The sequence below is a fragment of the Danio aesculapii genome, chromosome 4, assembly GCF_903798145.1.
Source record: "Danio aesculapii chromosome 4, fDanAes4.1, whole genome shotgun sequence".
NCBI classification, from domain to species: domain Eukaryota; kingdom Metazoa; phylum Chordata; class Actinopteri; order Cypriniformes; family Danionidae; genus Danio; species Danio aesculapii.
Genome location: NC_079438.1, coordinates 12,034,986 through 12,050,869, shown reverse-complemented (window position 1 = coordinate 12,050,869; position 15,884 = coordinate 12,034,986). Strand labels below are relative to the sequence as shown.

The window sequence follows — 15,884 nt, the reverse complement described above, 5'->3', positions numbered from 1 at the left end:
AATCTGCTTACATCACCTTCCCTGCAATTCCACACATTCAACATAATTTCTCAATCCAGCTGGGATCATCCACCATTACCCCATGTAGTTCGGTAAATAATCTTAGGGTGACTCTGGATGATTAGTTGTCCTTCAAAGAGGACATTGCTAACACAGCTCCATCATGCAGATCTGCACTTTTCAACATCAGAAAAATCAGGCCCTTCTTAACAGATCATGCTGCACAACTTTTAGTGCAAACTCTTGTCATTTCAAGGCTGGACTCCTACAGTGCTCTTCTAGCTGGACTCCCATCCTGCACCCTTAATCCTCTACAGATTCTCCAGAATGCTGCAGCTCATCTGGTCTTCAAAATGCTCTCGGACACTGCATCGCCACGCAATCGGGTCGCAAAGAACTTTCCATGCAACAACGAAATCGCAAAAAAACTTCTGCAAATCGACTCGCAACAGAGTCTGTCACCCCAGTAACCCAGGACAACTTCCACTCACAAGCGAGTCAATCCCAAGGATGTCACTGAAGCGGAGTCACCAACCAATCAGGAATGCAGTGTGTCGTCATGGCCAGTCAGCGAAGGAAACTTAAACAAATGTTGTCTCTTGCAAATCTGGTGCAAATTGATCTTAAGCAGTTAAAGATAAGCCAAATCTCTGCTTTTGTGGTTTCTCAGGTGTGATTCTAAGATCTAGTAATAAGAGGTAAAATTAATTTTGGACGGTTGTCAACTCATTTTGCACAAGCACCAGAATTGAGAACCACTGCTCTGAGGTACTCAAAATAACAAACTATCATACTCGAAATGAACTGCATTCCTAAAGTTACTTCTCTACTTTAGTATATCCCTGTAAATATTTCTTTACAATATTTAAAACAGTTGGATTATTTAGTCAATTAGTTTGTCTGGAACAATAAGCACCCTAGGTTGCATAGGAGTACATCGCAACAGTCAGTTGATGAAATAGGGTCAGGGCTTCCTCTCTCTTCCTCTCTTCCTTCTCATGCACTGGTCCATCCCTCCTGAGAGAGCTCCATCTTGGTTTATAGTTGAACAAGCCATCCTACTTCCCCTTCCACCACTACAATGTCTATCCATCCATCTATTTATCCACTTTATTTTGTAAATGTGTTCATTTTGAGGCAGATCTCAGAAATATAATAATTTTTACTGACATAATTTTAGGTGCAGGCTAGGACTGTCTCTGCCATTTGCAGATAACGTTGTCCAGGTAAAGAAACAGCACCTCTAAGTCAGAAACCATGGTGCTTGACCGGAAAAAGGTGGCCATCTCCAGTTTAAAGGAGAGTCCTTACCCTAAATGGAGTTCGAGTATATGCCTTTTTTTTCTCAAGAGGAATGGAATGTGAGATTAAAAGATGGATCAGTGCAGCGGCAGCAGTAATGCAGATGATGTGATTGTCTGTTGTGGTGAAGGAGCTAAGACGAAAGGCAATGTACTCAATTTCTTGCTCAATCTAGGTTTCTACTCTTACCTATGGTCATAACTGAAAGGACAAGATGTCAGGTACAACTGGACACATTTTACAAAGTGTTATGACCCGCTTGTTTGAGTCGCACCATAAAAGAGAGATGAGCCAATAAAATAGCCTGAATGCAAATTATTTATTATAAAATGTAACTCATAGAACAATCAATCAAAGCAACCAACAAATGTCTAGGGATAATAATGTAGATAAAGAACTTAGGATAAAATCACAACAACACTTTAACTACATGATACAAGTAATGCAAAATAAAACCATAAGGTTAAAGAGTCAATGAGATGGCAGGTCTTGACATGAGGATTCCTGAGTAGCCACAGCGTCCTGGGGTAGCTAGCACAACAACTTTTATAGACCCATTGATGAGTAATGCAGGCATCCAATCAGGATTTACCACATACTCCAATCTGGAGTCTTGAGATCATCACAGTGTATTAATATTGTAAAACTTAATACCTGTCGCTCTGCCCAAATCATAAAATATTCATCAGGTTTGTATTCTACTCAAAAAATTAAAGGTAGTAAACTAGAAATAATCTTGAACCTAAAAGTAAAGAAACTTTACTAATAAAAGCTGCAACACAGGACAATTGAATGGGCTTTCTAAACTTGAGGCCCTGGTTTACTGCAAACTAACCGTCCTGGAGCTCAGCCGCCATCGTGTTTACGGTAAACGCGAGGAGCGCAACACATTTGCAACCCGACCTACTGCGGTGTAGGAGTGTGGAAAACAGTATACCGTCACTCAGCCTTTTCAAACATTATTCAAACATGAAACATCCTGTGCACATGAGAAAATGTATTGCTGCATTCATGTCATGTGTGCAACTTTTTGTCCATGTGTTTCTTATGCTGCGCCGAAGGAGCAAAACTCTGTAGACACTGATCAGATCTGTACAGTTTCATTCCAGTGTGAATCCTCTTTTGTGTTTTCAGATATGTTAACTGATTAAACCTCCTGTCACAGTGTGAACACTTGTACTGTCTCTTCAGTGTGAATCGTTTGTTGCAGTTTAAATTTTGGAGCTGTAATAAAAGTCTTCTCACACTCAAAGCACATATACTCTTTCACACTAGTGTGGATCTTCATGTGTTCATTAAGGTTTGCTGATCGGTTGAAACTCTTCCCACACTGAGTGCATGTGAATGGTTTCTCTCCAGTGTGGGTCTTCATGTGTTTATTAAAGTCTGAGGAGTTGCTGAAACTCATCCCACACCGAAGCTGCGGTCACATTAGAGTTTGAGCATGTGAAATTCTGTTGAACGGCGCTGCGAAAAAGGGCAGGATTAAACAAGATGATTAGATATTTAAAAAAGTGAGCGATGGTCCATATTTTAAATTTCTGTCCAGAGAGGTCATGTTTTGATCTTTGATTAGTCTCACAGAGTCAAGTAAAGTGATTTCGCAGGTCAGAGTTCACCAAGCTTGAACTTTGCAATGCAGTGAACTGCGAAACTTGATGCACAAACTTGCATTTCCAGTCTGACGCATTCGCGGGGAGAAAAGTCTAGTGTGGCTGCGGCTTAAGTGCAAGTGAATGATATCTCTGAATGGTGTGGCTCATCATGTGTTTATTAAGGTGAGATGATTGGCTGAAACTCTTCCCACACTGAGTACAAGTGAATGGTTTCTCTCCTGTGTGGCTCATCATGTGTTTATTAAGGGATGATGAGTGGCTGAAACTTTTCCCACACCGAGTGCATGTGAATGGTTTCTCTCCGGTGTGGATCCTCATGTGTTGATTAAGGTGTGCTGATTGGCTGAAACTTTTCCCACACTGAGTGCATGTGAATGGTTTCTCTCCTGTGTGGGTCTTCATGTGTTTATTAAGGTCTGATGAGTGGCTGAAACTCTTCCTACACTGAGTGCATGTGAATGGTTTGTCTCCAGTGTGAATCCTCATGTGTAGATTAAAGGATAATGAGCGGATGAAACTCTTCCCACACTGAGTGCATGTGAATGGTTTCTCTCCGGTGTGGATCCTCATGTGTTGATTAAGGTGTGCTGATTGGCTGAAACTTTTCCCACACTGAGAGCATGTGAATGGTTTTTCTCCAGTGTGGGTTTTCATGTGTTTATTAAGGTCTGATGAGTGGCTGAAACTCTTCCCACACTGAGTGCATGTGAATGGTTTCTCTCCGGTGTGGATCCTCATGTGAATCTTAAGATAGCCTTTTCTTCCAAAACTCTTTCCACACTGAGTGCAAGTGAAACGATTCTCTTCTCTTCTTTTCGTAATACCACCAGTCTGTAAATGAGTTTTTTCCTCAATGTTCACATGATGTTCCTCCTCTTTACTCCCCTTATTCTCTTCAATTAGGTCTGAAATACATAAATAAAACATTAGTTTTCATTAAGTCTTAAAAACTCATCAAAAGCTGAAAAGTAAAAAAAAGACACAGGAAACATTGGCTACACACACTGTAATTTTGATGCATATTAAATGTAACATAAATTAGATCATATTTTGTTCGGTCCATTAACAAGTACACATTTATACAGATTCAATTCATCTTTATTTATCTAGTGCTTTTACAATGTAAATTGTGTCAAAGCCCTTTAACATAGTTATAGTAAATTGAAACTGTCAGTCCACTTTTCAGCGTTTCTAACTTAATTGATTATAAAAGTCATTTTGGTCATATTGAACAGACACAGATTTGTATAGATTCATAATTACAACAAAATGTTTTCCTAAAATTTGTAAAGCAGACAGGGAATATATTTTTTTTCATTCTGTGCCTGATTGGTAAATGCATCCTAAAAAAAGTTCTGGGGTAACAGCTGAGCAAACAGCTGAATATTTGCCTCACAGACATGAGACATACCTGTACAGTATCTGTATAAAGGCTGGAATGTGCACCTTTCACCTTGTGTGCTGTTGGGTCAATTTCATCCATTCTGGATTTAAAACTTTCTCTGTGTTTCAGCAAACGGACTGATATTTGGGGACATCTTATTTTGACATATTCTGGGAAAATGCTTTGACATAAAAAAATAAACAAAACCTCAATACACTCTGGGCAAATCTACTCCCTTTTCGTTATATTAGTGGCTGTTTTTTTTAAACCTGAAGGACGCGTATATTCACTTCTTCCACGCCACCGCCTCTTTCTCCAGTTTGCGTTTGAAGGACGAGCGTGGCAGTACAAAGTCCTCCCGTTTGGGCTCTCTCTGTCTCTGCGGGTTTTCTCCAAGCTCGCTGAGGGTGCTATGCGGGTATCCGCATATTTAACTATCTCAACGACTGGCTCATTTTAGCCTCCTCTCGCGATCAGTTGATTATGCACAGAGACAAATTGCTTCGGCACCTCGACCAGTTGGGGTTTCAGGTCAACCGAGAGAAGAGCAAACTTTGCCCTGTGCAGAGGATTTCTTATCTCGGGCTGGATTCGATCACCATGGTTTCGCGTCTCTCCAAGGAGCGTGCCAGGCTAATGCTTTCCTGTCTGAATGAGCTCCACAGGAAGATCGTGTTCCTACTGAAATGTTTTCAGAGGCTCCTGGGGCAGATGGCATCCGCAGTCACGCCGCTCGTCTTGCTTCATATGAGACCACTTTAGCGTTGGCTTCGCGATTGAGTGCCCAGATGGGCATGGCGCGCGGGTACGCACCGGGTGCACATCACTCTGCTGTGTCTCCGCACCCTCAGCCCCTGGACGGATCTGGCTTTTCTACGGGCCGGAGTGCCTCTAGGGCTAGTATCCAGGCATGTTGTCGTAACGACAGATGCCTCCAGCATGAGCTGGGGGGCCGTGTGCAATGAGCATGCAGCCGCAGGTTCGTGGTCCGGACCCCGCCTGCATTGGCATATCAACTGCCTGAAGCTGTTGGCAGTGTATCTGGCTCTCTGCCCCTTTTTTCAGGTGCTGGAGCAGAAACACGGGCTAGTCAGGACGGACAGCATGACAATGGTGGTTTATATCAATCTTATGGGGGGTATACGCTCTCGACGCATGTCTCAGCTCGCTCGACGTCTGCTTCTTTGGAGTCACACGCGGCTGAAATCGATGCGTTCCATTCACATTCTGGGCGAGCTCAACCGTGCAGCCGATGTGCTCTAACGGCAGCTAGTGTCCCGAGGAGAGTGGACACTCCACCCCGATTCGGTCCAGCTGATATGGGCGCGCTTCGAGGAAGCCCAGATCGATCTGTTTGCTTCCACCGAGAACGCATATTGCCAGCTGTTTTATTCCCTGGCCATCGGGCACGCGCAAATATGCGTTTCCCCCAGTGAGTCAAATCGCACAAACTTTGTGCAAAGTAAGGGAGGACGAGGAGCAGGTCTTGTTTGTTGCACCCCTCTGGCCCAACAGGACCTGGGTTTCGGAACTCACACTCATCGCGGCGGCCCCTCCTTGGCGCATTCCCCTAAAGGAGGACCTCCTCTCTCAGGGACGGGGCACCATCTGGCACCCACACCCAGATCTCTGGAACCTCCACATGTGGTCCATAGATGGAGTGAGGAGGACTAAGGTGACTTACCGCCCGCAGTACTTAAAACCTTCACTCAGGCTAGAGCACCCTCTACAAGGCATGCCTACGCCCTGGAGTCTATTCTCTGAGTGGTGCGCTTCTCGCCGAGAAGACCCCCAAACTTGCCAGATTATCTTTGTGTTATCCTTCCTTCAGGATAAGCTGGAGCGTAGGCTGTCACCCTCCACACTGAAGGTTTACGGGGCTGCGATCTCCGCTCATCATGACGCGGTGGATGGCAACACGCTCGGGAAGCATGATCTAATCATCCGATTTCTCAGAGGCGTGCACTGATTAAATCCATCCCGCCCCCCTCTCATGCCCTCTTGGTGCCCTCTTACAATAATTTCAAAATTTGTAAATGTTTCTGGATACAAAGTCACCCTAGCAAAGAGTCTCCTCTTCCCTATAAATGATAGAACACAGAAGATGTCCTTCCAATCCTTTCCATTTTCACTAAGTCCTGATAAATTTGTATATCTGGGTGTGTGTGACATGCAAATATAAGGATCTGTTAGTTATAATTATAATAATTTTAAAACGACATCAGACAAAGCCAAAACAAGACAGGAAGATCAATTTCATTAAAATGACAATACTACAAAGATTTCTGTTTCTGTGTCAGACCGTGACTGTTTTTATTCCCAAGTCATTTTTCAAGGAGTTGAATAATTGTATTTCTACATTTCTCTGGGATAAGAAAACTCCTCACATAAAGCAATTCTTGGAAAAAAAGAAGGAAGAGGGTGGATTGGCAATGCCAAATTTCCTATACTATTATTGGGCGGCCAATTTACACAAACTGATATTCTGGTTTTCCAACATCTGTAATGATGAGGCCCCACTTTGGTTACTGATGGAACAGCACACTTCTAATCCAGTGTCTTTACGCTCACTACTTTGTGCTTTGATTGCAGTGAGTAAACAATATTCTACGAATAACTCAGTTATTAATTGATCACTCAGAATATGTTCAATTCAGACCTCACTTTAATAATAAACAAACATTGTCTTCTGCTCCCATTTTGTTAAATCCGTTATCTCCTCCCTCTCTTAAAGATTCAGCATTCCAATTATGGTCTAGGAAGGGAGTTAAGTGTTTTAAGGACCAGTTTAAAAATGCCATGTTTATCTCATTTAAACAGTTAAGAACAGACATTCAGATTCCCCAGTCTAATTTTTTAGGTACCTTCAGGTCCGTAGTTTCATTAAAAAACACTTATCTCCTTCACTAAACCAACCAGAAGCATGCTGGATAGATGAATTGGTAAATATGGACCCATATCTAAGGGGTATCATGTCCATGTTATATGAAGTGGTCCAAAGAACTGCCTCCCCTTGCCTAAATCATATAAAGCAAAAATGGGAAGACGAACTGGGACTAGAAATATCAGGTACAGCCTGGCAATATGCCATAGAACTGGTACACTCATCTTCTGAATGTATTAGACATGGTCTTCTTCAGTTTAAGGCGCTTCATAGGCTTTACCTATCTAGGAGCAAGCTGGCAAAAATGTATCCAGGGTCAGATTCATCTTGCCCCAGATGTGGTTTGGAGCCAGCAGATCTGAGTCATATGTTCTGGGGATGCCCTAGATTACATAAATTTTGGACCGATATTTTTAGATCATTTTCATCTATATCTAATAAAGATATGGATCCTAATCCTTTGGCATTGATTATTGGTACAGTGCCAGAAGAAATGTACCTGTCAGCTAATCATGTAGAAATCATTGCCTTTTCTTCTATATTGGCCAGACGCCTGATTCTTCTCAGGTGGAAAAAAACAAACCCGCCATCCCACAAACATTGGATATTAGAAGTGTTATCACATCTTAAACTCGAGCACCTTAAGTACACCAGCTGAGGCTTTACAAAAAAGTTTTATGAGGTTTGGCAGCCTTTCCTATCCTACACTGAACACTCGGGTTATTATATCCTAAGTGAGAGTTTATCCCTAATTTCTTTTATCAATTTTCATTTATTTATTTAATCTATTTATTTTTCTCTTTCTTCTCTATGGGGTGTGAGTATGTCTGTAGCTATGTACCATGTAATTTGTTGTTCAATATATGTTGTGGAAAAATTGAAGACTTTTGAAAAATCAATAAAACTATTTGAATAATAAGAATGTAAGCAGAACTAAAAAATAGTTTTTAGAATGAGTAATAATTCCACTAATCTAGTTACAGTACATGTCCCTGTAGAAGGTCTGTGAATTTAAGCTAATTATTCATTAAAGAAGGACAAGCCATTCTCATACGTGACTTTGTTCTTTGTGTGACTGAAATGTAGGCAATAGCTATGTTTCCATCCAAAAATGTGAATTAAATTTATTTTCAAAATCTGGAATATCGCATTAAAAAAAAAATAGGCAAATAAATCAGCGTTTCCATCCAATAAATCAAAGAGAACAAAATCGTCACTTCCTAATTAACTGGCGCCAAATATCAACAGTAAAAACAGAATTTACTATAGTAGAAGAAGTTACATGAATCTTTCCTTTATTTGATAATTGACTTTCATCTCAGAGGACAATGCCGACACACAATGAACATGTGGTGGCGTTTGAAGCCATGAGACGCGGAGAACAGGAGCTCTTGACACGCTCCAGACACTCTGGAGGTCATTAATAATATAACAACATTAATACTGAAATGGTTAAGGCATTTTAGAATGACCAAAACATCATTTCAGATGTTTTACAGTGTGCTCAGACTGCTGGTTTGTCCATTCACACACATTTTCATAATCATATGATCTCTTATAACAAACCTTTTTTAATGTACATGCTGGAATTTGTTCAGTAAAAGTGCTTGTGTAGTTTACGTAAGTTTATCTTTTCTCAAAAGTTATGTGCATCATAACTGATTTTTTTTTTATTCTCATAGCCTATCCACAATGCACATAAAAATAGGTGGCTGGAAACTTAAGGCTAAGGCGAGAAATAGCACTTCATCTTTAAAAAAAAAAGGAAAGGAGACCGACAGAAACTCAGAGTTTAGAGAAAAAAACCTGCTCCTGACCAGGTTAGGTTCACAGAGTAAGTTACCACGCTAACTGACTCAGAGTTAAAGTGACCTCTCTTTCAGAAACAGGCTTGACTTACCCTGCTTTCTCCAGTTTGACAAACCTGCCATTTTGAAAAGGAAAACCCAGAGTTTCTCTCATTTCAGGGTTAAAATACTCTGAGTTTTCACTTAACCTCCTTTCTGAAACGGGGCCCTGATCTCGTTTGCTATTTTTTTAGAAGGCTGAATCATTCAAATAAATCATTAACTTCTGCTGTCTTCATTTGTTTCATAAACACAGATTTCTTTACGAATTAACATGACATCTTTGGATATCTTTTCTGCTGGAGTTACTGTTGTCCTGAAAAACTTAAAACAAAATGTAAAAAAATAAAAATAAAAAATTACATATACCATAGAAACAGTACAGCAGAAAATATTGGCAGTTTTAAAACCTTGACTTTTCCAAACCGTGGTATACCTTGAAAACTGTTATCGTCCCATGCCTAAGCAGCATAACACAGATCTTAGGATCTAAAAACTAATTTTTAAAAAAGTCTCGGGCAAAAAGATTCCAATGGCGGTGCCTGCTGGTACGTGAAGAATATGGTCAATACTGACGAACTTTACACTCAAATGTTTGCATATCATCAGCATGCTGTAATCCATTTCTTAAGCAGCAAAATACATTTTTAGACTAGTTTGATGACCAGTTGTAGTCAGTGCAATGCTAAACATTATAATAATTATATAATAACAATACAATTAGTTTGTTTTGTCTCACATTGTACAAACACATCATCATATAGTTTAGAATACTGTACAATGTTTTATAATAATTAATTACTTTAGTGTCCATTTCATTCAGCATATTTAAAATTCTTCTATGAGAATACTGTAGGTCAAATATCGTCAGCTCAGTTTGTATATAAACTTTTTTATATAGCCCCAGTGCTCAAGGACACTTTACAAACAGTAGAAGAACAAGAAAAACAATAAACTTAAGATAGTAGAGAAAATGGGAGACTAATAATACACTAGGCACTGGAGAACTAAGCAGCACACTCAGGGCTGCAAGATGGACTTAAATTAGTATTATTATTATTAAAATATATCAGTATGAAAATCTACCTGTTTGTTCCTGCAGATCTTCATGTTTGACTGTGAATGTTTCTTCAATCTTCACATCTTCACTCTCCTCTTTAATAAACGCCATCTTTATAACAGTGTGGAGATCAGTCGCTTCAGCAGGAGTTTTTCTCTGTGTTTGGACACTTTATCCTGTTTAAAATGAACAAAACAATAAAAATGTTCTGTTAAAAATAAATAAAACAATGAACAGAAACTAAATAACTTCTCTTCAACACTTATATGAGAGAAAGAAACAAAGAGCTGATTAAAACCAGTACTCCATTTCTCATATATAGTGATGTATACTTAGAATGGAATTACATTAAGCTATTTTATCAACTAACCTTCATTAAAACACCAAAGACACACATTTATGTTGCTTTATTCAAACAATAGCCCTTCATTACTGCGAGTAAAAATACTACATTGTATAAAGTGTTAAAACAATATCGTTAACAACAGGAACATAATCGAAAAAAATGAAAGTTTAATCAATCGATTTATATTTGTGCAAACGCTTTAAAACAAGCCTTTCTCCAGTCGAATCACAGCGCAGTAGCGGCGCAGCCTTATGACGTCACACGCCACGTCAAAATAAAAGTCTTTTTTGTTTAGCTTTTTATTGACACTTTCTGTTGCAGTCATGACTTATTAATACATTTCTCCCTCGTTTTCCACTTTCTCACACACAAATACAAATTTTCAGTATTAGGAGTTGATCAAAACTAAACATTTTTAAGACAATTAATTTTTTTTTTAATTCACTAAGACTCAGTGTCATGTCCTCGGTTTGATCATCTGGGCTATTTGTTACTGAGGTAAAGTATTTTTATATTCTCACATTCGTTCAGTGACATGCTCCCTATATTATTTGCTATGGTAATTTGGATTGAGGTAAAGTTAGTTTTATATTTGCACATTCAGACTTTCCCCTTAATAATATAATTTCATAAAAGTATTATTTGCAAACTCTAAATAGTGAAATCATATTAGCAGCCAATGACTATCGAAGTATCGTTGTTCACAGTCAAATAAACAGTGTTAATGTTGTTTTCAAGTCATACTTGCATGCTAATTCCGATCGAATATTTAAAGTAACATGGTAAAAAATATAGAGACGTCTAAATGAATGAATGTGCGAATATAAAACCAACTTTACCTCTATATTTAGAGTTTGCAAATTATATATTTTTGAGAATGTCTGAATGTGTGAATATAAAAACAACGTTACCCCAATCTTGTTGTTGTAGTGTTCATATTGTCTATGTGTCTTTCCTTGGCATGTTTTGTTTTGATCACTCGCCACATGTCTTTTGTTTACTTTCTACATCCCCGCCCAACCTCCCGTTTACGTTCAAATACTCTATTAAACCAATGTCACTCACGTTTTCTTTCATCTCTCTAGTCTGTCTTTCAGTCAGTTTTGTGTCCTTGATTATGCTCTATGGTTGACGGCCTTTTTTTTGCCTGCTCCTGTTTTGTTTTTAGTCCTGCTGCTCTCCTGCTTCTCCTTCCCGATTCCGCCGAACCATCTTCCAGCTCTTCCCTGCCCCGAAGCGCTCACTCTTCCTCGTGAGTGTATTGGGCTAGAATACGGCGTTCTGCGGTATTGCCCTCTGTCGGGTATATTACACCCTTTTGAGAAGACCGTCTATCCCTCCATGGAGAAGCCTTTTTCCTTTTATATCAACTTCAGTCTTCTATGGCTGTTCCCTCTATACAGAGAGTTTATGTTGCTGGAGTTTTTCCTCTGGAGTTTTTTTTTTTTTCTTTTTTTTCCCCATCTACTGAGTGTCTATTAGTTTTTTCCTCCTCTGAGCAGTTTTTGTTGAACATTTTTGAAGATATTATTTACATTTATTTCCCTCTGAGACTCTTTTGTTGAGGTGCAAATCAATTGTGAAAGACCTGCAATTGTGTCCGTTGACCAGACCTTGAGAATATGATGTTTGCATGTTCAGCTGCTGACTCTAATGGCAGTACATCGCTCCATAAACGCACACCCTGATGAGGAAGAGAACAAATGTTGTTTTTAACATTTCTTTTGGACTCAAAATGTTCTTGTAGATTTCATTGTAGCTAATAGCCCGGGACCTTAAACAGTGAGGCCGAAATCATGCCGCGTTTCCACTATCAGGAGAGACAGCTGAGAATCAAATTTTTCTACTTAAAGATCGTTGTTATTCCAATATTCTGAATAATCTCTATTTCTAATTAAATTATCAAGTATTTTCAATGAATTAAAGTCAGTTTGAATGAACAATTCAGTAACTAAGTTCTTTTTAACTGTAATTGATTTAATTAACTTTTTAAAGCAGAAATAACAATATGGTGTGTAAAGACTGATAAAGCCTTTTATCTCTTACATTGATTTTCAAATCTCCATCTGTGTTTTGTGAATATCAGTGTGTAGTAAAGGAGTCTTTGATAAAAATGAAAGTTCTAAATAATAGTTTTTATTTGCAATACTTTAAAACATTCTAAAATACATGTACAATGTTTTAAAAGATTGCAAATAAAACTTACTTTGAAGTTTCTTTTTTATAACACAAATAAATCTCTTTTACTCTCACATAAATCTTGTGCAGTGTGTTTTAGCATCAGATACTATAATCCCGATAAATTCAGCCATCATGAATGAGCAGTTATACAAATTAAAACTATTCATTAACGGAAAATTCGTTACATTCAAAAAATCAGTCAACAAAAATGGTGCTTACAGTGTATTACCCTTGATGGAAATATCTAAACTGTTAGTACGTTTTTACGCTGTTTATTTCAAAATGAAAGTGAAACTGAAAGCAACGCTCTCCCGCTACCAACATCAACCAGCAGGTGGCGCTCGGACACCACAAAAACTCAAACCCATTTATTATGTGCCACACATATTGCCATTTCCCCTGATTCAGCCATACCTTATTATTATCCAGTACATGTTTGCTCTTCTAAGACTACAACACAGTTATTTAAAATGGTAATAACACTTCACAATCAGAGAGATTTTATTTATCTCTTAAGTTAGCTTTAAGGAATTAAAGATTCAGGATGTACCTGATGAATTCATTTTAAAGACTGTTCAATGTAATTTGCCAACGATATCTCACAGCAATTCCTAACTTTTTTATTTGGCTTGTACATATGAATGTATGGGATCTCGTTCGTACATTTTAGTACTTTTAATTTGCTCATCCTTCAATGATGGTTGGGTTTAGGGGTGAGGTTTGGTGCCTCCTTTAAAAAAATCCTCCATTTTCGTAGATCTGAACTCTGAATTAGCCACTAAACTGACAAAACATGAAATAGTTGTTCCTTGTGGGATCAGGCTGCATCTGCAGAGTAAGAGTAAACAGGAGCTTTAATCAGATTTGAAGAACAAATGTTTAATAAAACAGATGGCTTTGTTTAACATTTGATTATATTTATTGGACATGTGGGTCAAATATAGGACATTTGAGTAGCATACTGCATTTCAATTAAATCTTTCAACTATTTTATTACTTTTGCATTTTACTTTAGAATTACTATCGCATCAATTAATGCTTTTAAATTACATTTATTCAGTTTTATTTCAGAGATTAACATAATTTGAATTTATTTTATTCTTGTGTTTAATTTAGAGTTACCGATGCATTGCTTATGGATTTAAATTATATTCATTCAGTTTAATTCATGAGAACAGTTCATCTAATGACCTAAATGTACTTGCTTTTTTTATTTTTAAAGTAAATTTTCATTATTTCACTAGTAAATGTTACAAAACAATTAAGCAAATTTAAATAATATAATTAAATAATTCAAATAATTACTCAACTTCATTTATGAAATTACTTTATCAAATTATCTGAATCTACTTTAGTAACATTTACTTCATTCTTGAGTAAAAACGTTTACTCTAATAAAATAAATAATTGAAAGAGTGGATTTATTTCAGTGTTTTTTAATTTAAGAATTAAGTAAATATTGCTAAAAATAAGCATCAAATATTATAATTACAATACTTATTCGATTTTATTTCTGCAATTACTTTATTTCAATCTACTTATTTGTTTAGAAACATTTACTTAACATTTCTTTAACATATTCATAATTCTTAAAGTATTTTCAGTAATTTCACAACTTTAAAATGTAATCAACATTTTTAAGTTTAAATTTGTTTCACCCAATAAACTGAGTAGATGATAGTAAGAGTTTCTACAGTGTAAAGATAAAGATGAACTGAACTGGTGTCATTATACAGCTCATTGCTCTTCTTTTGATCAACAGTGGTCAGCTCTACAACACTGGGTGTCCCAACACTATGAGGGTGCTAGAAAACAGGATCAGGGACATGAAGCAACACACTTGATAACACAAAGGATGTGCGTATATTTAACACAGATTTACGATTTAGCTCAAACCTTGGTACTGACCCTGCATCAGCTATAAAACAAATGGATCATCATCATGTGCCGTCATCTTTATTAATAGCTGCCTGATAAGCCATACCATTAACTGAATAGGACCGTTTTACATATAAGAAACCATGTTAACAGGTATAGCTGTTCATGCCAATACCAACTTGATAGCCTAAAGCATATTACATGAACAGGACCTGCCTTACATCTCTTAAGACAAATAAGCAAAGGTGTCTATAACAATACATGCTTGATTCCCCAGATCATTACAATCATTACATCTGAATGGTGCCTTTTCACACGTTTAAAAATAACAACCATTAGTAAGCATAGTTCTTCACTGGTATTGACCAGTTTAATACCTCAAATAATTATACATGTGAGGCGTAGTGGTGCAGTGGGTCACCTCACAGCAAGAAGGTCGCTGGTTTGAGCCTCAGCTGGGTCATTCGGCATTTCTGTGTGGAGTTTGCATGTTCTCCCCATGTTTACGTGAGTTTCCTCCAGGTGCTCTGGTTTCCCCCAAGTCCATAGACATGTGGAGTGAATGAGTGTGTATGCATGTTTCCCAGTAATGGTTTGCTGCTAGAAGGGCATCCACTGCATAAAGCATGTGCTAGATAAGTTGGCGGTTCATTCCACTATGGTGACCCCTGATTAATAAAGGGACTAAGCTGGAAAGAAAATGAATGCATAAATGAGTAATATCACACAGGTAGCAGTGCAACGTGGCCTTCTATCAGTTTTTGTATTTCTATTTGTTGTAATGGCCTGTTGTTATTGCAATAAAAAAATAAATGTAAAAAAGCTGTGCGATGTGGCTGTATATCAGCAGTGGTGGAAGGTGTGCATTATAGTGTACACTAGGCACTCGAGAACGAGTCCCTCTACCTATTGTTTCAATCCCCTGAGAACTTTGCTCATCTTCAAAACGCAAATGAAGACACTTTAGATGAAATCAGAGAGCTCCCTCGTCTGTCATAAACAGCAAGAGTCCCGAGATGCTCAAAGTCCAGAAAAGGAACCAAAAACAACAGTCCATGTGACTTTAGTGGTTCAATTGTAATCGAGTTCCAAGAACATTTTGTGTGCAAGAAAATGTTGAAAAAAGCAGCCAAAGTAGGAACTGTTGAACCATATAGTGGCTGTTTTTGCTCCTGTATTCTCTTCATTTGCGTTCAGCAGAAGAAACTCAAACAGGTTTGGAACAAGTAGAGGATGAATAAATGACAGAATAGTAATTTGTATGTGAACTACCCCTTTAATGTTTCTGAAAGTAAAGGTAAATTAAATATTATTACTGAAGATGTTGCTAAAGAATGGCAGGAAACGTGGAACAAAGACGACGATTCATGTGAAAACAGAAACCCT

General features: G+C 38.0%; 1 protein-coding gene across 2 annotated transcripts; it reads right to left on the bottom strand.

Moving 5' to 3' along the window:
• Positions 1–1,602: 1,602 nt before the first annotated feature.
• LOC130222171 (gastrula zinc finger protein XlCGF8.2DB-like) lies at positions 1,603–10,693 on the bottom strand. 2 transcript variants are annotated; one of them, XM_056454800.1, is made up of 4 exons: positions 10,650–10,693; positions 10,120–10,269; positions 3,069–3,823; positions 1,603–2,674 (listed from the first exon to the last, which is right to left on the bottom strand). In XM_056454800.1, exons 2-4 carry the CDS (start codon positions 10,202–10,204, stop codon positions 2,462–2,464), a joined length of 1,053 nt encoding a protein of 350 aa, XP_056310775.1. In that variant the 5' UTR covers positions 10,205–10,269; positions 10,650–10,693; the 3' UTR covers positions 1,603–2,461. The 2 variants fall into 2 exon arrangements, with proteins under 2 accessions (XP_056310775.1, XP_056310774.1); XM_056454799.1 differs by lacking the exon at positions 10,650–10,693 and adding an exon at positions 10,464–10,621 and having other exon boundaries at positions 1,603–3,823.
• Between the last annotated feature and the right edge of the window lie 5,191 nt (positions 10,694–15,884).

Bases quoted from the DNA above. Each gene is read 5' to 3' on its own strand.
- LOC130222171 (XM_056454800.1), bottom strand. From the start codon at position 10,204: ATGGCGTTTATTAAAGAGGAGAGTGAAGATGTGAAGATTGAAGAAACA. The intron at 3,824-10,119 runs GTAGATTTTCAT...TATGTATTTCAG, and splicing joins AGATCTGCAGGAACAAACAG to ACCTAATTGAAGAGAATAAG. The intron at 2,675-3,068 runs ATGATGAGCCAC...TTTAATAAACAC, and splicing joins CATCTCACCTTAATAAACAC to ATGAAGACCCACACTGGAGA.